Here is a 20,941-nt window from a genome sequence, read left to right as displayed (position 1 = left end):
GCACGGTTTTTAAAAAGTGTATTTGCTGCTCTTTTAGACGTTTTGCATCCGGATGTGTGGATTGGTTGCTGGAAATATTTTTGCCGTCAATCAAACGATAAACCAATAGGACAGAAATGGTGGACCAGACCGCCGAAAAACCCGCATATGATTGGCTGAACTTGTGGCGAGTATGTAGTACTTCCCTCTATGTGTTTCGGCAGAAAGATGGCAGAATGGCAGTGTTTTGAAAAGGCTCGTGAACGCAATTGAAACTTGTAGTATATCAACATGAACGGACCAGTAAGCGCACGTTTTGTCCACAAAACGTTCACCTTTGAAAGCCACGATGGCACGCTTCCTTTGACTGTGTCTATACCGGAGGTACAGTGAATGGTCATGCGACCCCATGGGTTTGGGAATCTCTGGGCGCTTCACGATTCCCTTCGATTCAGGTTGTCAGCATGCGATTATAAAACAACTCTCGATTTATAGCCTTCATTGAGAAATCTGTCCTGTATTTGCCATCAACTGAGACGTTCGTTTAGAAACTTGGTTAATAAGAAGACTTTTGTCCAAATAACATTATTAACTTTTGTTTGCACTTCAATTAGGTTTTCATTTTTATGTTGGCAACACAGCTGAACTTTGACTTGCACAGAGAGGTTTTAATTGATTGTGGGAATTTCTAGACGCATCATGGTTACATTAGATTTTAGTTCATGGTGCCAGTACCTTGAGTGACGTTATCTTGGTATGTTAGCGACAGAATAACACTGCTGTGCCTTGACTTATCCAAATGTCTTTTGGTGTTCGTTATAACAGCTGTAGTTAGTCTAAATTAAGACATTTGATGATTGTAACATATATTCAGCTAACACGTTGTTGTATGTTGCATTTTATGGTTAATGAGTTATGCAGTAAACTCTTAAACTGAAAGCCTTTAGTAGCATTCAAACATTTGTGGTAAATGCACATGGCATGCCACCCTGTCCATCATCAAGATTTAACTATTCCATCATTCAAGCCACCAAACCAGCCATTACAGGGATTCAAACACACTGTTTTAACTTATTATTGTATGATTAAAGAAAATTTGAAATACAGATTACACATTTTTAAATTTATTTTATAGCATTAGGATGCCAAACATTGTCATTGGCTGTGACAGTAAACAATTTAAATTGAAGACAAATGCATTTTGTTTAAAATAAAAATAATCCTTAATCAGTTTTAACTTTTGCCACTGAAGACAGGGAGGCAGACAACAAGGTCTTTAAAAGTGAATGACTGAGATGCATGCTAAAACTGTGATAGTGTGAGAGCTGCTGTTGCTGTGCTGTGAGAGCACCTACTTTGTGATGTCTTTAGGTGAGCACATATTTAATGTACAATGGGTAAAATGCAAAGCCTGTGTAAAAATCCAATTATGATGTTTTGTGGATGGATTCAGAATCTTTGAAGAGAGAATCTTGATGCATGTAAGAATCGATTATTTTTATCATCCCTAACATTAACTGATGGGAAAATAGACAGTTATGTATTACTGATTTCACACATTTGTGTACAGGTTCTTGATCTTCAGTATGGAATGTATGTGTGGCCCTGCGCGGTGGTTTTGGCTCAGTATGTATGGATTGCAAAGGAGAAACTACAGAAGAAATCTGTACTAGAGGTGAAGCTTTATAGTTGTAGCTCAAGTTCCAAACTCCCATGAAGACTTGGTTCTGTAGTGCTGAATAATAAGACACTGTTCTTTTCTTACTGTTACAGCTTGGTGCTGGGGTGAGCCTGCCAGGTGTGGTGGCTGCAAAGTGTGGAGCTCAAGTGATTCTGTCTGACAGTGCTGAGCTTCCTCTCTGCCAGAACAACTGCAAGCAATCGTGTGAGGTGAATGATGTAGATAGTGTAACTGTGGTCGGTCTTACCTGGGGACAGGTATCACCAGAGCTGTTGTCTCTGCCTCTTGTGGATGTCATCCTGGGATCAGATGTGTTCTATGAGCCTGAAGGTGAACCTGGTTCTGGTTTTATTCTTTGTTTTAGAGTTGCCCACCTTAATCTTGTTTCTCTGATGTATAAAGATACTATACAGTATAAAGAAACAGTATGCATTTGTACTGTTATCCTTATCAATACACATGGGATAAAGGCGAGCTGAGTGTGGTGAAGGAAAAACATTTTTATATAGTGTGTATGACTGGTTATTTAATGAATCCCTCTTTTTGCAGATTTTGAAGATGTCCTTGTGACAATTTCATTTCTGTTAAAGCGGAACCCCTATGCTCAGTTCTGGACCACGTATCAGGAAAGAAGGTAATAATTCCTTTCCTTTATTTTACAAGTACGGCAGCTAATGAAAAGCTGCCTCTATGAATGTTCAGTAGCAGCTACCTCATCTTAAAGTTCCGTTACTTACAGTAAGGTTTAAATGAAATATATTTCTATCTTGTTTTGGATCATCATGAATTATCAGTTGATGTTTCATATAATTTCAGCACTGACTGGTCTGTAGAAGCTTTGCTGCATAAGTGGAACCTGAAGTGCATTGATATTCCTTTGGAGACATTTCATGCAAATAGAAACCAATTAGCAGGATCAGCTCTACCTGGGGATCATACTATACAAATGATGATTGTAACTGCAAAAAGTAAAACTTGATTTAATAGTGTACATAAATACAATCTTGTTTGAAATGTTGCGTCTGGGTATCTAGTTAATTTAAAACAACTGTTTATGAAATGTCCAGTTATTTAATAAAGTTTTGTTTTAAAAATCATTGCTTCACCTTACTTCTTTTAAAAAAAAGTTATTGTTTTGATACAGAAATAAATCATGCAAATCAACAGAGGGGTTACTGATGGTTCAACAATTATATGACTGAACAAATGTATTACACACTCACCAAGCACTCTATTAGGTACACTATAGTAATAATTACTTTTGCTCTCAGAACATATTCAATTCATCATGTTATAAATTCCACAATATGTTGGAAAGATTCCTTTTAGATTCTGGTCTGTGTTGACATGATTTCATCATGCAGTTTTTTTTGGTGCACTTTGAATATGGAGGGCGGCACGGTGGCGTGGTGGGTAGCGCTGTCGCCTCACAGCGAGGAGGGCCTGGGTTCGATTCCCTGGCTGGGTGACCAGGGTCCTCTCTGCGTGGAGGTTGCATGTTCTCCCCGTGTCTGCGTGGGTTTCCTCCCACAGTCCAAAGACATGCAGTCAGGTTGATTGGGCATGCTAAATTCCCCTAAGTGTGAGTGACTGTCTGTCTGTCTGCCCTGCGATGGACTGGCGACCTGTCCAGGGTGTATCCTGCCTTCCGCTGGGATGGATGGATGGACTTTGAATATGGGTAAATTGTAGTCATGAAGAGATAGTCAACAAGCATATTCAAATCAAATCACCTGTGGCATTCAAGTGATGATTGATTGGTAATTAACCGGCCCAAAGTATGCCAAGAAAACATTCTCCATACCATTAAACCAACTTTACCAGCCTGGTCTTTTGACACAAGTCAGGTTGGGTCCATGGATTCCCCAGATTGAGTCCCCAAATTCTGACCCTACATTGTGTGCCTCAGCAGAAGGCACAATTATCAGACCAGGACACATTTTCAGTCTTTAGCCGTCCAGTCTTGGTGATGTGCAAGCCACTGCAGCCCTAGCTTTTTGTTCTCAGCTGACAGAAATAGAACCTGAGGTGGGCCTCTGATGTTGTCCATTGTGAGATACTTTTTTTGCCTATCACGATTGAGTGGTTTTCTGAGTTACCTTAGCCTGTCAGCTTGAACCAGTCTGGCCATTCTCCGTTGCCTTTCCTCATCAACAAGGCATTTCTGTCTGCAGAACTGCTGCTCACCGGATGTTGGTTCTTTATTACACTGTTCTGAGTAAACTCTAGAGACTGTTATGTGTGAAAATCCCAGGAGATCAGCAGTTAAAGAAATATTTAAATCAACCTGCCATGCAACCTGCAAAAAAAATGCCATAGTCAAAATCACTGAGATCAAATTTTCCCCCATTGATTGGTTGATGGGTGCATTGCCTGAAGATGGTGGCACGTATCTGATTTAACATTGTACTGCTGTTCACGATTGGATGATTGCATAATTACAAGTGTTCCTAATTGTGTGCACAGTGAGTGTATACAATAGTAATACACTCACTGGCCACTTTATTAGGTACACATTGCTAGTAAAATGTTGGACTCCCTTTTGCCTTCAGAACTGCCTTATTTCTTTGTGGCATACTTTCAACAAGGTGTTGGGAACATTCCTCAGAGATTTTGGTTGGTTATTTGAGTTACTGTTGCCTTTCTATCATCTCGAACCAGTCTGCCCATTCTCCTCTGACCTCTCACATCAACAAGACATTTTCATCCACACAACTGCAGCTAAAAGTTGTTAAAATAGAAGTTAAAATAGTTTCTAATCACTCGCTTTTTCAGTGTTTCTTCAGCTTTAGAAAGTTGAAGGATGTATTTCACACACGAAAAAAAACCCAAAGAAAATGAAATATAAGATTTTCAATGCAAACGAGTTTTGGGCAGCAGGAGGCGGGCTTTACTAGTAGAGCGGGGCATGATTGATTGGCGAGCGGAGCAGCTCATTGGCTGTTCGCGCTCACTGACGTCAGGGACATACATGAGGCTCGAGTTTAAAATCTCTTAAAAATATAACAGTGGTGTTTTATGCAACTCAGTGTTCAGGAAATTATTCGATTCTTTTACATGAAAAATGTTTAAGCATTTATAAACTATAAGTTTGCTCAAATGCTCCATATCAACACATTAATTTTGGACTCACTCGGGAGCCCCCTCTAGCGTTTGAGAAAACCGGAAGACATGGCAGAGTGGTAAATTCTCTCGACAAGCTCTCTGGTCATACCGAAGCACACCGTGCGCATGCGCACAATATTGCGTTTCTTGATCATTCTTTTCTTTAAAAAAAAACCCAAAACACCAAAATGCTACACTGAGTTCACCAACAAAACAGACACTCGCTTACTAGAATAAACGGATGCCAAATTAAGTGCGAAGTGCATTTACAGGCAAGTCAATACATTCATTAAAATTACCCGGAAGAGACGCTTGGTTTTATAAAAAACTCGTTTACCCATAAGCAGTTTTAAGTGTCAGCTGACGCCTCACATGACAGGGAAACAGATACGACTAGCTAACAGTGGGGAAACTGCTACTGTTTAGTTATATTAAAGACTGTCCGCTGTTTACTGCCGTGCATAATTGGATTAGACGTGAAGTCTTTGCTCGTCTGTCCCCACTGATAAATTCTAGACATGGTTCAGCCACTCTTCAAGCTGTGAAGAAGAGCCGCTTCGGACAGTCGCCGGTAAGACAGTGCAGCGACGCGTCATGACCGCTTAATAAGCTCATATAGTTGATTTAGACGAAGGGTTTGGTAATGTTAAGTCATTATGTTTCCAGAGGCCGTCATCGGCTTGTCTTAATGAGGACATGTTATCAAGCTGCATCGTGTAGCATTGCTGGTCAAACAGTCACCTGACTGTCCTTCAGATGTCACCAGACAGCCTGAGGGGCCTTTCTGTTCTGTGTTCACTGTTTGCAGACTATAGTTGCCAAGATGAGTCCAGAAATAAAAATGCTTCTGAACATCTTCATCTTGGGCATTGGCTTCATGTTGATGTTCACCGCTTTTCAAACGTGCGGCAACATAGAAGTAAGAAAACTAACAATTCTCATTCAAAGTTTCGTTTTTGCAGTGTACTTCTCGTTTGCATATGCATGGTTTTAGTGTCTAAGTATTCCGACTTTTCTGTCACACCAATTTTGAATTAAGTACACGTTTTCACATGTCATACTTCACGAAGGTTACTGCCCGTGGATTTAAATGCATCGGTTAAATTATGCCCTGTCTTTTCACAGCAAACTGTGATAAAGAGTTTCAATAGTACAGAGTTCCATGGCAGCGGCTATACAAGGTATCTTTTGCTTCTTCTATTTACTTTTCCCTCCAACTGAATCTGCATGAAATTGGACTTTTATTAAGGCACTTTAGATTTGTGAAGGAAATCATGTGACTACCTTTTAAGTGCTCTTTTGTGAGATTTTGAAAGTTCTGCTTTCCAGAACTTGGTAACCTGAGTTTTTAGGGTAATCTAATGAATATGGACATTCATTCTCTTGGCAAGGGCTTTTAATCAAAATTTTGCATTGTAAGCTTACGGCACCACATACACTACCATGTCACTACTATGACAGTATCACTGCTGTGCAGAGAATGACCCATATGAGCCATATGCATTCATTCTTGCCCTTGAATAAATCAGCACACAGTCATCCCTTGAACTGACACAATGTCTAAAACTCTAAACATATTGGACCCACTCTAACTGTCATCTTTACAGCATGGCTATTATCTATGGAGTCTTTTCAGCTTCAAACTTAATAGCTCCCTCAGTGGTGGCTGTCATTGGGCCTCAGCTGTCGCTGTTTTTCAGCGGACTAGTTTACAGGTAAGACCTCGTTTCCAGTCTATACTTTTCCTCACTGATTGTACACTGTCTAAATTAAATTAGTGTTGTTCTGCTAATATTGACTTGTACCTTTTGACATTACTGTTCATTTTGTTGCTGTAGCAATGAATGACCTAAATGTTATGGTACTCTTCCTGGTCTCGTTTTAGTGGATACATTGCCATGTTCATCCACCCTTTTACCTGGAGTTTCTACACCTTTTCTGTTTTGGTTGGGATTGCAGCTGCAGGTGTGGTGTGACTTCTCATTTATTAAGAGCTTTGAAAAACACTTCTCATCTCCTCACTTCTGCTGTAGCTGCTTTATCTAAATAACTTTCTTTTCACAGTGTTGTGGACAGCCCAGGGGAACCTCCTCACCATCAACTCTACTGATTCTACGATTGGTCGAAACAGTGGCATATTCTGGGCTCTGCTGCAGTTTAGGTTGTATATCTGTGTCTTTGCTGAGTTTTTGTTACCATGTGATCACAGAGTAAACTGAATTCATCTCAGGTGTTAAGGATTTTGAAGGTCATTTAAATGTGATTTCTGTTTTTCTGTTTTGTAGCTTATTCTCTGGCAATCTTTACATATATTTAGCCTGGTATGACAAAGTTCACATATTAGGTGAGGATGGTGATGCCTACACCTGTATCATCAGTACATGTTACATATGCAGTGATTGCAGTTATAAATGATTGTGCGTAAAGATAACAGGTCTGTGTCACTTCCCTGTGTGTCAGACAAGGACCGCAAGACAGTGTTCATCTCACTCACCGTCATAAGTCTAGTCGGCAACTTCCTCTTCTTCCTCATTCAGCGAGTCGAGCCAGAGGCTCTGCCCTTAGAGGCCTCTGAGTCACTACTGCCGGGAGACACTTCTGAGAGTGATTCAGTGGGGGTGTAAGTATGGGAATCGTTAGACTTCACCGAGTTGCCAGTTTAGTAGGTACTATTATTGTACTTGCGCTCAGTGGCCAGTGTTTACAAAGTTTACAATTACTGACTGCAGTTGCTTTTGCTGCATAATTTGTCAGCCCTTCTTTACTCTGTCCATCAATGGAAAGACACCATAGGATCACTCCTGACAACATATACACTATATGGCCAAAAGTGTGTGCACACCTGACCATCACACCTATTTCAACTTATTGGACATCCCATTCCATATGGAGTACACAACACCCCCACCCACCTTAATGGTAATTTGGAAATGGAATAAAATCAAGGTGGTCTTTGACTTTTGTACAGTATTATACTATGAAAGAGTAGCTACATTGTAGGTGTACTTGACAGTCAGTGTAATTAGATGGGTGTACCTGCTGATCTGACAGCTCAGTGCTTGTGTACGTTCTGTATTTGACAGTAGCAAAGATAAATATTCAGTGATTATTTTGTGTGTGTCTTTTGATTGCAGAGTGCCACAAAGTCGAGGAACTCTGGCTTTGGATGCATTCAGTAAGTTTCCCTTTTGTGCTGCAGTTGCATACCGTAAAACAGCCAATTAATACTGACGCGTGTTAAACTCTTTTAACTCTCTTTGATCAGAGAAAGCCATTCAGCTAGCTGTGACCAAAGAAATGCTGTTGCTGAGCATTTCCATCGCATACACAGGTAAACCCATTATTCTTGCTGGAAATTGTGTGATTTAGGTTACTTTATAAAACCTGTGACTAATTTGTTGAATTTTTTGTCCAGGTCTGATGTATTTACAGCATAAAGTATTGTACTATGTTTATGGTGTTTGTTAATTCTGTGGAGTTTTATCTTGTTGTTTTTCTTCCTAAAGGACTGGAACTGACATTTTACAGTGGGGTGTATGGGACATGTATAGGAGCCATGACTCGCTTCGGGAATAATGCCAAGAGTCTCATTGGTCTCTCTGGAATTTTCATTGGTGTTGGGGAAATTCTTGGTAAGGCATTGTGCATTAACATTTTTTTTTTGCACAATTTTTTGTCTAATGCACATTTTTCTGATTCATTTATTTATTTATTTTGACCAGGTGGATCTTTGTTTGGCATGCTGAACCAGTGCAGCCACTTTGGACGAAATCCAGTAGTACTCTTGGGACTACTCACTCATTTTCTGGCTTTCTTCCTGATCTTCCTTAACATTGCCCCTGATGCACCATTAGCCCCAGAGGAAGGAACCGAGTTGCAGGGGTTCATCACTCCCAAGTATGAACAGACATTAAGTTTAATACCTGGCAGTCTTGTCCACGGTCAGGATTCCAAAAGAGCATTTTTTTCAAAACTCAGGTTAAATTTATTTGTGTAGCATATCGGCCCCATTTCTCTGAAAAGTGCTAACTCTGCTAATAAGTGACTGTTCACTTCATTGCTTCTGACTAGTTTTCAGAACTGTATAGTCATTATTGTAGCACTGCGCTGACTGTCTGACTCCATGTTCATGCTGGTGTGTTATTAGTGTGGAAGTGGCAGTGCTGTGCAGTTTTCTGCTGGGTTTGGGCGACAGCTGTTTCAACACTCAGCTGCTCAGCATCATCGGCTTCTTGTACCGTGATGACAGTGCTCCAGCTTTTGCTGTTTTCAAGTTTGTACAGGTAAAACGGAACAGTTTTGTTGTTGGTTTTACAGTATGTATACTATTCAGAAGTTTCACTTGCCATGATTGCATTTTTTTTTGTTATTTCACATTTTAAAATTATAAATATATATTTTAATTATTTGAATATTCCAGATGTTCGTTTGTTGATTTTATTTACTTTGATTAAGAACAAGTAAAAATAAGTAATAAATGTAATTAACCATTATCTCTAGAATTTAACGAATACTAATTCATTTTTTTTAGGCTAATTGCATTTACATACAGTACTGTGTTATTAGAGACCATGCATTTAATTTCCAGTCATAATGGACGTTAAGGAAAAGTTATTTTTAAAGAGGTTTTTCTGAAGATATTACACAAAGATAATCCACTTGCATATTGAAGGGCAAATAAGTGAAAAAGAGAGTTTATCAAGGTCTTACATGTGTTTGTATCCCCCCCACTGTAAGAAGACAACTTGGTGCTATCAGTCTGCAAGGATTTTTATCCCTGACGCTGAAAAAGAAAAATAATTTATATTTAATTGCTGTTTCCACTGGAAATCAAATAAATGAAGGGTGGTCTCTATCTTTTACACAGTGCCATAATAATACCTGTGCTTTATGTCTTCTCTTCACCTCATGGTCTCTGCAGTCCATTACAGCAGCCGTGGCCTTCTTCTACAGTAACTATCTTCTGCTGCACTGGCAGCTGCTCATTATGGTGCTTGTGGGCTTCGCTGGCACGCTGTCCTTCTTCATGGCCGACTGGATAGTGGTCTGCCGCCGACGGGACTCTGATTACGACAGCATCTGACGTCTGGAGTTAGCAGAAGTGTAGTAGTGCCAGAAGATCGTGTCAGTGCACCCCCCTCTTCAGTCTTCAGTTTGTTTGTTTTTTTTTTTTCCAGCTGCTTCTTGAAACCTGAGCTAAGGGAGTTTCACCAAATGAATTGTATGTTACTGGTTTGTTTTTGCCAGTTCATCTCAGTTCTGAAGACACCTACTTAACTTGGCCTTTCAGTCTCGGGGAACACTTAATTGTTTTATCCTTTCTGCTTTCCGAGAGGCATTCGGCTGAACCTGTTTTTTTTTTTTAATATAAATGTAGCAAGCCATTGCAAATAGATTCCTGTTGTTGTTGCTTCTAGAGCAACTGTCTCAGCAGAACAACATGAGAATGTGTGGCCTCTAGCATTTGCTCATCCATTAGAAGGGAGAAAATATCATATATTTACATTTTCATAATAGAATCCAGTCATTAGAAAATCATTTGACAATGACATTACACACTAGTCACAAAAAATGATTATATTCTGTAAACAATGCATGAAATTCTGCACTCTACTGCTGAAGATTGGCTCACTTAGATGAGTAATGTGAGCACTGACAAATTTACTTTTACATGTACCAGCCACTGGCAACAGTACAATTATATAATGTAAATATACTATAAATAGCTGAAAAGTTACTTTTTATTCTTAGGCTTAATGTTTGAAATCTAGAACAGTAATAGTACTTTTTTTTTTTCTTTTTTTTTTTTTTAAAGGAAAAAAAACCTTTACAAAGAATTAAGTTTCTTCAGCTGTGCTTGCTAAAGCACATGGGGATCCTGGTCTGGGAAAAAAATGGAAGTGCTGATACTAGTCAGAGAGAAATGTAGTGGTCCAGTGGGCCCCCACTGTACAGTTCTTTAATAATAGAGAACCCTATCTGGTGCTGTGGAAAACAATTTTTAACAACGGTTCTTTAAAAAAACATATACAAATTTTCCAATCATAAAGAAGAACCATTTACTCGTGCAAGGAGCCATGTGTGACCTCAGGTGGTTCTGAGTGTTGGTTTCCATTCCGAAATGCTGTATATCTATATCCATTTGTAACATCTGTTGGATGTTATGTCACTCATAAAGGTGGTATTAATCAGAATATAGCACTGATATTATATGGGTAAAAACCGTATATACTGAATGAAAATCCTTGAAATTGTCTTTACTAAAGGACCCTTGAAGTACTTTTTTTTTCCTGCAGGCTTCACCACCACCCCAAATCTGACACCTCATTCAGCTAATCAAAGACTTTTTAATCATTAGATGGACCCCGCAGAGTTGATAAGGGCTGGACCCAAAATCTGTAAAATCAGATCTCCAGAAGACCACTGTCTTTATACAATACAATACAATACATTTCCATCCATCCATTTTCTAAGCCGCTTCTCCCTCAGGGTCGCGGGGGGGTGCTGAAGCCTATCCCAGCGGTCATCGGGCGGAAGGCAGGATACACCCTGGACAGGTCACCAGTCAGACAGTTTCTACAGTGTTGTCAATCAACAGACACTCCCTTTTTATTTTATGTGTAAATTTGACACCACTGAGTGACCTCTGAATCATTTTCTCATTTTATTGAACTGAATACCTTCATTTAGACTATATTTGCATGACTGGGTGGGAGATGTATAAAAACAGGTTTATGCTGTTACTCTTCTTGTTTCTTGGAATGGACTGTATGTAATCATCAGCTTTAATTCAGGGCAATCTATCTAAAGGATGTTGAGGGAGATATGGGTAAACTTAAGCTGTATTTATGAATATTTGATTGTTTACTTGAATTACATACTTGGCCTACTATAAATGAACTCTGGATGGAGTCAGGAGTTTCTGCTTGTCTTTTATACATAAGATTAAACTTTATTTTGAGACATTACTTTGCACTGTTTGTCATAATTCACAATGATTTGGCCAAACTGACAGTGATTATTATTTATTATTATTTGGATGCTATGTGCAGCTATGCCTGCTGATGGATAACCCCACTGTGCATAGGTAAAGTACATTTAGTTGCTCTATTTGTGTGTGTGTGTGTGTGTGTGTGTGTGTGTGTGTGTGTGTGTGTGTGTGTGTGTGTGTGTGTGTGTGTATATATATATATATATATATATATATATATATATATATATATATATATATATATATAATTTCGGTTATCTGCCTTCACAAACATTTGAACTTGAGTAACATCCCATTCTTTTTTTTGACCATTCTATTTATTGGGTTAGCAAGATGGGGAAAGGATACAGAGCAGAGATTGATTACACTCATTTTGTATAATTGTTCCTATTAATTACCTAACCCTCCCTCTCCCACCGTCGCCCACACTCTGGACAAAACATTACCATGGAAAAAGACAATGGGAAATAATAGTAAATTAACTCAAAATAACTAAAAAACAAGCAAGAGAGAAAATACAAAAAAAGTTTACTGTGATCCACTTGAGACATCAGATTGCCTAAACTCAGAAAAAAGAGAAAAAGAGGGCCCAAAGATGACAGTATTTGCGTGTATTTCCTTTAAGTGTGTCTGATTTTTTCCAAATAGAGAAATAAAGCAACATCGTTAAACCAGTGCTCAAATGAAGGAGGAGTGGAATAAGATGTCTAGCTAAAAGGGTACAAAAAGCAAAAACATCAGAATATACGGCTGGAACAGTAGAGTCTTTAGGTGATATACCAAACATAGCAATCAAGGGACAAGGTTCAATTTTCGATCCTAATATAAAGGAAAAGCAGCTAAATATAGAATGCCAAAAAGATTTTAGAGCAGGTCAGAGCCAAAACATATGAAATAATGTGGCTGGAACCTGGGAACATCGATCACAAAGATTATTAATGTTTGGGTTGAGCTTAGCAAGTTTAACCATTGTCCAGTAAACTCAATGAACCAACTTTAACTGAATAAGGATGTGTTTAGCACAAATCGAGGAAGAATGAAGACAGCGAAATATCTTGTCCCATTCATCCTCCTCAAAAGTTAACTGTAGCTCCTCTTTCCCACTGGTGTTTAAGAAGGGATCTATGTGCAGGGGCTAAAGCAAATAGCAAGCTGTATACTTTAGAGATAATGCTTCTAGCATTAGCATCAATTTCTAAAATATCATCAAAGGGTGATTTTGAGGGCGTGTTGGGAAAGTCCATAAAAGCATTTCTAACATAGTTAAGAATTTGCAAGAATTTTTAAAAATGAGAATTGAGAAAAGAAAATTGGGTACAGAGCTGTGTGAAACTGCCAAATGTGCCATCAGCATACAGGTCCCAAATCTTCTTGATACCAGCTTTATGCCAATTGAGAAAGGCAGAATCTATGGTTGAAGGTGGAAATAAAGGAATTGGCGCCAGATATGTAATGAAGCATTTAAAATTGAGTTGGAAAAGGGTGTGTTAACACTTGATGCTAGAGGAGCACATAATAAGTGACATCCCATTCTTAATCCACCCTTTGCAGCTATAACAGCTTCAACTCTTCTGGGAAGGCTTTCCATAAGGTTTAGGAGTGTGTCCATGGGAATTTTGACCATTCGCCCAGGAGTGCATTTGTGATGTCAGACGCTGATGTTGGATGAGAAGGTCTGGCTCGCAGTCTCCGCTCCAATTCATCCCAAAGGTGTTCAGTCGAGTTGAGGTCAGGACTCTGTGCAGGCCAGTCAAGTTCTTCCACACCAAACTCACTCATCCATGTCTTTATGGACCTTGCTTTGGCACTGGTGCCCAGTCATGTTGGAACAGGAAGGGGCATCCCCAAACTGTTCCCACAAAGTTGGGAGCATGAAATTTTCCAAAATCTTTTGGTCTGCTGAAGCATTAAGAGTTCCTTTCACTGGAACAACTCCTGAAAAACAACCCCACACCATAATCCCCCCTCCGCCAAACTTTACACTTGGCACAATGCAGTCAGACAAATACCGTTCTCCTGACAACCGCCAAACCCAGACTCATCCATCAGATTGCCAGACAGAGAAGCGTGATTGGTCACTCCAGAGAACACATCTCCACTGCTCTAGAGTCCAGTGGCAGCGCTTTACACCACTGCATTTGACGCTTTGCATTGTGCTTGGTGATGTAAGGTTTGGATGCAGAATTAAAGAATTTCATGGCTGGACTTGTTACACTTGTTGCAGGTGGCATCCTGTCACGGTACCACGCTGGAATTCACAGAGCTCCTGAGAGCAACCCATTCTTTTCCAAATGTTTTTAGAAGCAGTCTGCATGCCTAGGTGCTTGATTTTATACACCTGTGGCTGTGGAAGTGACTGGAATGCCTTAATTCAATGATTTGGATGGGTGAGTGAATACTTTTGGCAATATATTGTATATATTGATATATATATTGATATATTGGACAATTAATACTCTTAATGTTAGATTTGGAGTGATGTAGCTAATGGCTAAATATAAAAAGCTTTTTCTTGGCATATAATGCATTGATTGGGTGTAGAAGCCATTATTTTATGGCCTACATAGTGCACTGCATAGGTAGCAGCAAGCAGTTTGAGACTGAGCCTATGTCTCAGACTGCATTCAAAAGTCTTGATCATAAAGGTCTAGATCTTTCTGGATGCTCCTTTTATATCCAAACTTAATGGTATCACCTGTACAAGATATTTTTGGACATTTTGCACTCTTCCCATTTTAACTTGCCCCTGTACCAAATCTTTTGGAATGTGTTGCTGGCATTAATTTCAGAGTATTTAGTGTATGTTAACAAAAAACAATGAAGCTGATAATGTTAAGCATTGGGAAATATAACTTATCTTTACTTTTTTGTTCAATTACAGAGTATAATACAAGAGTAGATTTATAAATCACTGCTTTCTTTTATTGTTTGCATTTTACTTATAGTGTTTTTTTATTATAACATTAATTCTTTTTCTTTTATATATCTGAGTTTAAAAGTAATCTTTCTTTTTTACTTTTACTCAGCTATGTTTTGGCATCACCTTTCCACTTTAAATGGAGTAAAGCCTTGATATAGCATCTTGCGCTTGAGTAAAGGTTTAAGGACTTTTTCCACCCCTGGGTGGAGATTGTGTCCAAAACCACATACTCCTATACTGTGCATACTGTACTAATGAACGCACTTCTAATAGTAGTGTACGTTTTTGAAATATTCTGTTTAGTATAGTAGTGTGCGGTTTTGGACGCAGCCACTACTCACGTGGCAGGACTGTGCAGCGACGGCATCGGTTGCTGTGCAACAGAGGACGCCATGAGTCACAAAAGACGGTGGTGGTGGTGGTGGAGGGGGGGCTGTGATCGGCGGACGGCGCAACCAATGAACAGCGAGTGTGGAACTTACACTCGTTCTTACAACCAATCGACGTAGCCGATAGGCGGGACAAGTGAAATAGAATGTTGGTCAATCTTAAAACAATTTAGCAAAAGCAAAACTGCTGCTGCTAACGTGGGAAATTAGGAACGACAACGGTAGAAGAACTGTCCGTTTTAGGCGTAACATTTGAAAAGGTTTCATGTCATTTTAAGAGCTCTTTACCTGCTCATAAATGAGGATTATTCATTATATAGGGCTCCTTAAGCCATTATAATGGAGTAGTTAAGAGTGTTTTTTAAAACATGTCACGGAACCGTTGGATTCCATATGCTAGTATATATGTATTTTATCAAATGTATGAATTAGCTCCCTGTTTATGTGCTTTTTACTTTATTTCGCGGAGCGAAGCGACAGATGGACTAACAGTCAATTCCATATTGCTAGACTAATGATTTAATAGCTTTATCTGTGCCACAATGTCAGGCGATATTAGTTTATTTGACTTGGTGAACATATCCATCGGGACCCCGGAGCCAGGAGCTGTTAACTTCAGCGCTCTGCACACGCTGCTACACGCCATGCTGGAGCACCTGCACATCCAGAATGTGAGCGCTGTGTGGCGGGAGTCGGATGCCGGCCATGACCCTGGCGAGTCGCTGCTGAACACGGCCTCACCGCAGAACCCGTACCGACGCATGGAGGACAAGTTGCGACACATAGAGCAGCAGCTGGCCGCCCTGGAGCGCCTCCCCAGCGGCTCCGAGCTGCTCGCCCGCTCCGCGTCTGTCAACGACGTGTGGCAACTACTGCAGCTCCGCAGGAAAGTGGAGGGCAGTGAAGACGGAGTGACCAAAGTAAGCCCCCTTTCTTTTAATATTCACTAGTACCTATTAACTAGTACCCTACTTATGCCTATTTCAGTTTAATAACGAAATAAAACTAATATTATTGCGTGTACACAGCAAAATCCATTGTGTTGCCCTGGGGAACTCCACCAAATGTTCAATTTTTTTTGCATTATTAAATCTTTGAGGCCTAAACAAGTTTGATATGAAATGCTCCGATCTAGAGAAACTTGCTTAGTCAATCTTGTTCACAGCGGTGGTGATAGGAACCGGAGCGATTGATGCCTTTGAAAATTACCTCACAGAAATTTATTACGTGAAATAGTTATGAATACACTGTCTGGTACATTGTTTTATTAGTAATAGTTTTGAGATACTTTGTTTGAGAGGTTTGTTTTTTGTTTGTTTTTTTTGTTTAAAGCCATTCTATGTATATAGTATAGGCACATAGGTGTAGTAAGGCAAAATAGTCCCTAAAGTAAATGAGATCACAATTATTATCGATTGTAATACTTGTAATAATTAATACTGTAATATTGTAATAATTACTACAATTATTAACATTGCATTGCCTGCTGAAAAAAGGGAAAGCAAAACCATTTTTTCTACTAGTTTCATGTAAACCTCTTATAAAACTTAGATCTTATTAAGAAACCATCAAATTATTTTTGAATCAGCTACTGGTCACCTGTTAAACCTCATTTGTCCAGCTCCAGTCCTCCTGGGTCAAAAGACTGCAGACTTTAGCGCACTGCATCATTAAATACACTTAATTAAGCTTATCAGATAATTAGCAAGGCCTTCATTAACTGAATTTAGAGCGTTAGATGAGGCTAAACACTGTCTGCAGCACTTTGGCCCAGAAGGTCCCCACTTTGACATTCTGTGTTCAACCATTCGGATCCTTTACATTGTCATTCAAAAGGCAAAAACACATTAGAATCATCAGGAATCAACAGAAACATTTAATGGTTTCTCTGGGTTTTTCAGCAGGGCATAAAAACTCATTGCTCATTTTGGATATAAAATGGCTATGTTTGCATTAAGACATTGTGACCCCGGTTCCTGTCACCACTATTTGAAAGAAATATTGGCATTTCACCAATTTCACATCAAGCACTCAAAATTACTTTATTTACATCTTAACCATTAATGATGAGTTCCCTTTTAACGCTTGTTAACTTGGTAACTTGGAGTGTTGTGTGTAATCCACATGGACAAATACTTAATTCAACATAGTATGTGTCTTAATTTGATGCATTAGGGGTCAGTTTCCCAAACAGGTATTAAGACTATTCCTGGACTACACAGCTAATTATACACTATATGTTGGTCAATTGTATTTGATGTTTATATTTTATGATATAAAAGAAAAATATACCATTTTAAGAACATAACACGTATAATGTCCATCTTTTCATTAACAATGAGGTGCTCTGGATTTAGCCAGCTCTTTGTCATTGTCTTTTTGCTTGCTGCTATGAATATGAGGGTCAATTTCTGTCGTTCCATATGGTGAATAGAATGTGAAATGGAATAAGAAATCACATTTAAAAGGAAGATCATTTCCAAAAAGAGCTTCTAAATTTCTCTGTCTCCTTCCATTAGTCAGTGAGAAAATAAAATCCACAGACATGATAATGATTTGCCTCTTTTTCCCCAAAGTCTCCAGCACCCTAAACCAATATCTACATGTTACTTTTATATGGGTGTGATAAAAAAAAACAACATAATATTTTTTTCCAAGAAAATGCTATCCACATGGCTCAACAGGTTGATTTTCATTGTAATTGGCTTATGTAGGTTTGTTTTACACTTTGAAAGTTAATTCTGCACTAGAGGTCTTGTTATAAATATAAATGTAAATGATATATTTCTTCTTTGTGTCATTTGTGTAATGTTTCATTTGTTGTAATGACAGACTCAGGTGAGATCTACTTTTTTCTAACACTGTGTCATATTAAGTCAGTGTCCCTCACAGCACACATGCACACACTGTTCTTTCTCTTTTTCTCTCATTCTCTTTCCCTTTCTTTCGCTCAGTCTCTCTCACTCTGTTTTGTGTACATGTGCCCTGTTGAGGCCCTGTTACGTGGCCCTCAGCTGGGGGGCTATCCTGGGGTCAAATGTTTCATCAGGTTCTCTCAGTGACGGAGATGCGGTTGATGAAAGACTTGTGAACAATGAAGAGCTGACACTGAGCTGCATTCTCAAATGACTAATGACTGTCTTTCCAGTAGCTAAGCTGCACTGTCACACACACCCAAACACACACCACCAACGACTGTTTAATGCAAAGAGAATGCACTTCAAAATACTATTCATTTAGTAAATATAGAGATTTTATGGTCTTTTCACATGCCAATGATCATAAAGAATGCATTACGCTACACAAGGAAAGTTCCCACAAAGGTTTTTTTTTGCATTATGCCATAGAAGAACCACTTTTGGTTCCCGAAGAACCAGAGTTTGAAAAACATTTTAATGTTTTAAATGCTTAAAGGTCAATTTTACTTTCCATGTCTCATTTACAAAAAGAGTTCTCAAAAGTAACGTCAGTTATGGGTCTTCTGTGGCACTGGGTGAGGAACCCTGTTCGGTTCCTTTTTATATAAAGTGTAGTTATCAGCTTACATTATGAAGAAGGTTAGTATTTTTTGTAATCAAGAGGTAGACATGTGGACACACATTAAGCCAAACCCAACCTAGGTTTCTCAGGATACTAGAATTTTGACTTCAGTACCAATACTAATCCTCACAGTGCTTGATACTAAAACAATACTATGGAAAAAAAATTGCCATCGTCTGAACATCCAATATAAGTGGGACTGAAAAAACAAAAATCTTTAAATTGTTTTGATTTTTTCATTTCTGATTTTTCAAACTCAGCTTCTTTATCAATGCAAAACTGAAGGCAAATATTAAGTAAATTCAGACATGGCCTTATTAAGCTTATTCTGGCTAGATTTACAGGGCTGTTGTGCAAAAACAATTGCTACCAGTTTTAAACCATTTTTTAATTTCTCCCAAATTTAAAGAATTGTTACTCTTTGCTTTGTGCTGAAATTTCATAAAACTTCTTACAGACCAAGAGAAAAAGTCTTTGTTACATTAACTTCTAATACAGGCTACCATTTTGGCAATACAAAGTTTTGTCCTGTAAGCAAAGATTTACAGCATTCATCCCTACTTTAAAGCAAGTAGAAAATGTTATATCTTATTTTGATTGGTTCTAATAGCATAACATTACATATAACATCACATATGCAACATGATAAGTTTTCCTATATGGATATGTATTTAGATATGCTTATGGATGTGTCTCTGGCCATCTTAGTCAAATTAGCATTCTCACCTATAGCCAATTATCATACTCAGCATCCTCACGGTTCAGGAATAAAATACAATGTAGAATAGAACATGGAGCCTATTTGAATCATTACAATCTGTTGTAATCCACATTTTCCTTCTGTGCCATGGCATATTGCCATACAAACCACAGTATAAATGATGCTCTTTGAGCTAGCAAGGTAAAATTGCAGTTGAAGAACTGAAAGTAAATGAAATTTAGAGCTCTAAATGAAGCACTGAACTATCAATAAATTGTGCAACGCTGCCCTAGACTTAGCAATACCAAACAGTGACTGCTACTATCACTTAATAGTTCTGCTTTCCAGGTGATGTGATGCATGATGTATCTCACATAGCTAAGAGCTGTAGAGCTGTAGCCAAAGCCCTGGCTTTGCCCAGACATGTCTGTGAGGATATGCACTAATCATACCTCCCCTACCTTCTGTTTCCATCTCCTTCTGATAAGCCTTCGGTAATTAACCCCCCACTAAGTTCAGTGTCATACAGAGAATACCTTTTAGCTTAGACAGCCTGCGGTCAGTGAGAGCACAAAGAGGTCCTGCTTGGGCCCTCTGAATCATTAAAGGCCTCATTGGGGTGTGTTTGGAGTTTTTCTTGGCTACTGACTGCTGGCCCTGGCTGGCCCAGCCTGCATGGACAATGGAATGGAGGAGGGGGGGTGGGGGGGTGGCCACAAGGGCCATGCCCCAATCTATTTTTTCAATGTGGATTTAAAAAACTCTTAATGGCCTCTCTTTGTATAAAATCTGTACATATATTATAGCATTAACCTATTATTTTGCCCATTTTGTTGCATGAAAATGACAGAGGTAAACCCTCAGGGATTTCTGTATAGTACATGTGTGGAATTTTTAGCTAATTTTGTTCATGATAATCACGATGTTTGTTGTATTTAAACCCTGCAAGTATTATAAGAATTGTCTTATTTAATTTTTGATTTACATGCACAAAAGAAAATTATCTAGACAGGACATTTCTTCCTCTGTGGTTTCTAGGTAGTTACAGCCAGGCATGCTTTCCTATCCTACACACTTAACTAAATGTATGGTTCTTCAAGGGTTCTTTAGTAAAGAAAATTGTTCTGTATAGCATTTAAACTGGTTATTCTATTATTACAAACTAGGCATTATAACACCCTTTCAAAAAGGTTCTATATAAAACCATACTCAACACATTCTCCATCAATCTGAAAAACCCTTACACGATGCAAAGAAACCTTCTTTCTTTTTTTCTTTTTTTTACTAAAGAACCTTTTATGAACCATCATTTTAAAGTATGTACAGGGCTTTAGAAGCTGAAATAAAGTGTCAGACTAAACACTAACATAATTAGAAAGTGACAGTAAAATAAACCGATCATGTTTTGATTTACAATAGTTGGGACTCTAGGCCTTCTGGGAGTCCTAGATACTTCACTGACACATATTAGAAATGGAAATGAAATAATGGTGGGCTGAAGATTTATCTGTAGAGTTACTTTCTGGAATACTGTTAGAGTTACTCTGTAGAATACAGAGTTCAGTCCTCCTCTGTGTGCACTGGACATGGGTTACCCAGTGTAAACTCCTGAACAGGACAAAGCGTAGGCTGTCTA

The 20,941-nt window shown here is 38.8% G+C and overlaps 3 protein-coding genes across 11 annotated transcripts in view; all 3 read left to right on the top strand.

The window, feature by feature from the left end:
* The first annotated feature begins 153 nt into the window (after positions 1-153).
* On the top strand, positions 154-2,757 carry mettl23 (methyltransferase like 23). 4 transcript variants are annotated; one of them, XM_017716979.2, is made up of 5 exons: positions 154-282; positions 1,550-1,654; positions 1,753-1,990; positions 2,210-2,294; positions 2,477-2,757. In XM_017716979.2, the coding sequence occupies exons 1-5, from the start codon at positions 271-273 to the stop codon at positions 2,637-2,639; spliced, it is 603 nt and encodes a 200-aa protein (XP_017572468.1). In that variant the 5' UTR covers positions 154-270; the 3' UTR covers positions 2,640-2,757. The 4 variants fall into 4 exon arrangements, with proteins under 4 accessions (XP_017572468.1, XP_017572467.1, XP_037400443.1 ...); XM_017716978.2 differs by having other exon boundaries at positions 161-363; XM_037544546.1 differs by having other exon boundaries at positions 195-434.
* Positions 2,758-5,115: 2,358 nt separating this feature from the next.
* On the top strand, positions 5,116-11,733 carry mfsd11 (major facilitator superfamily domain containing 11). Its single transcript, XM_017716982.2, has 13 exons — positions 5,116-5,684; positions 5,891-5,946; positions 6,373-6,480; positions 6,651-6,730; positions 6,830-6,926; positions 7,051-7,109; positions 7,226-7,385; positions 7,900-7,940; positions 8,031-8,096; positions 8,272-8,397; positions 8,488-8,662; positions 8,913-9,048; positions 9,687-11,733. Exons 1-13 carry the CDS (start codon positions 5,589-5,591, stop codon positions 9,846-9,848), a joined length of 1,362 nt encoding a protein of 453 aa, XP_017572471.1. The 5' UTR covers positions 5,116-5,588; the 3' UTR covers positions 9,849-11,733.
* A 3,580-nt stretch (positions 11,734-15,313) lies between these two features.
* LOC108438888 (glutamine-rich protein 2) overlaps positions 15,314-20,941 on the top strand; it is a 32,212-nt gene continuing 26,584 nt past the window's right edge. For all 6 annotated transcript variants that reach the window (XM_017716991.2, XM_017716992.2, XM_017716988.2 and 3 more), the window contains exon 1: positions 15,314-15,985. In XM_017716991.2, coding sequence (XP_017572480.1) covers positions 15,608-15,985 — 378 coding nt within the window. In that variant the 5' untranslated portion in view covers positions 15,314-15,607. The remainder of the gene's footprint in view (positions 15,986-20,941) is intronic.

Source organism: Pygocentrus nattereri, chromosome 14 (genome assembly GCF_015220715.1).
Source record: "Pygocentrus nattereri isolate fPygNat1 chromosome 14, fPygNat1.pri, whole genome shotgun sequence".
Taxonomy (NCBI): domain Eukaryota; kingdom Metazoa; phylum Chordata; class Actinopteri; order Characiformes; family Serrasalmidae; genus Pygocentrus; species Pygocentrus nattereri.
Note: the sequence above shows the minus strand (reverse complement) of the source record. Positions and strands in the feature narration are given on the sequence as shown.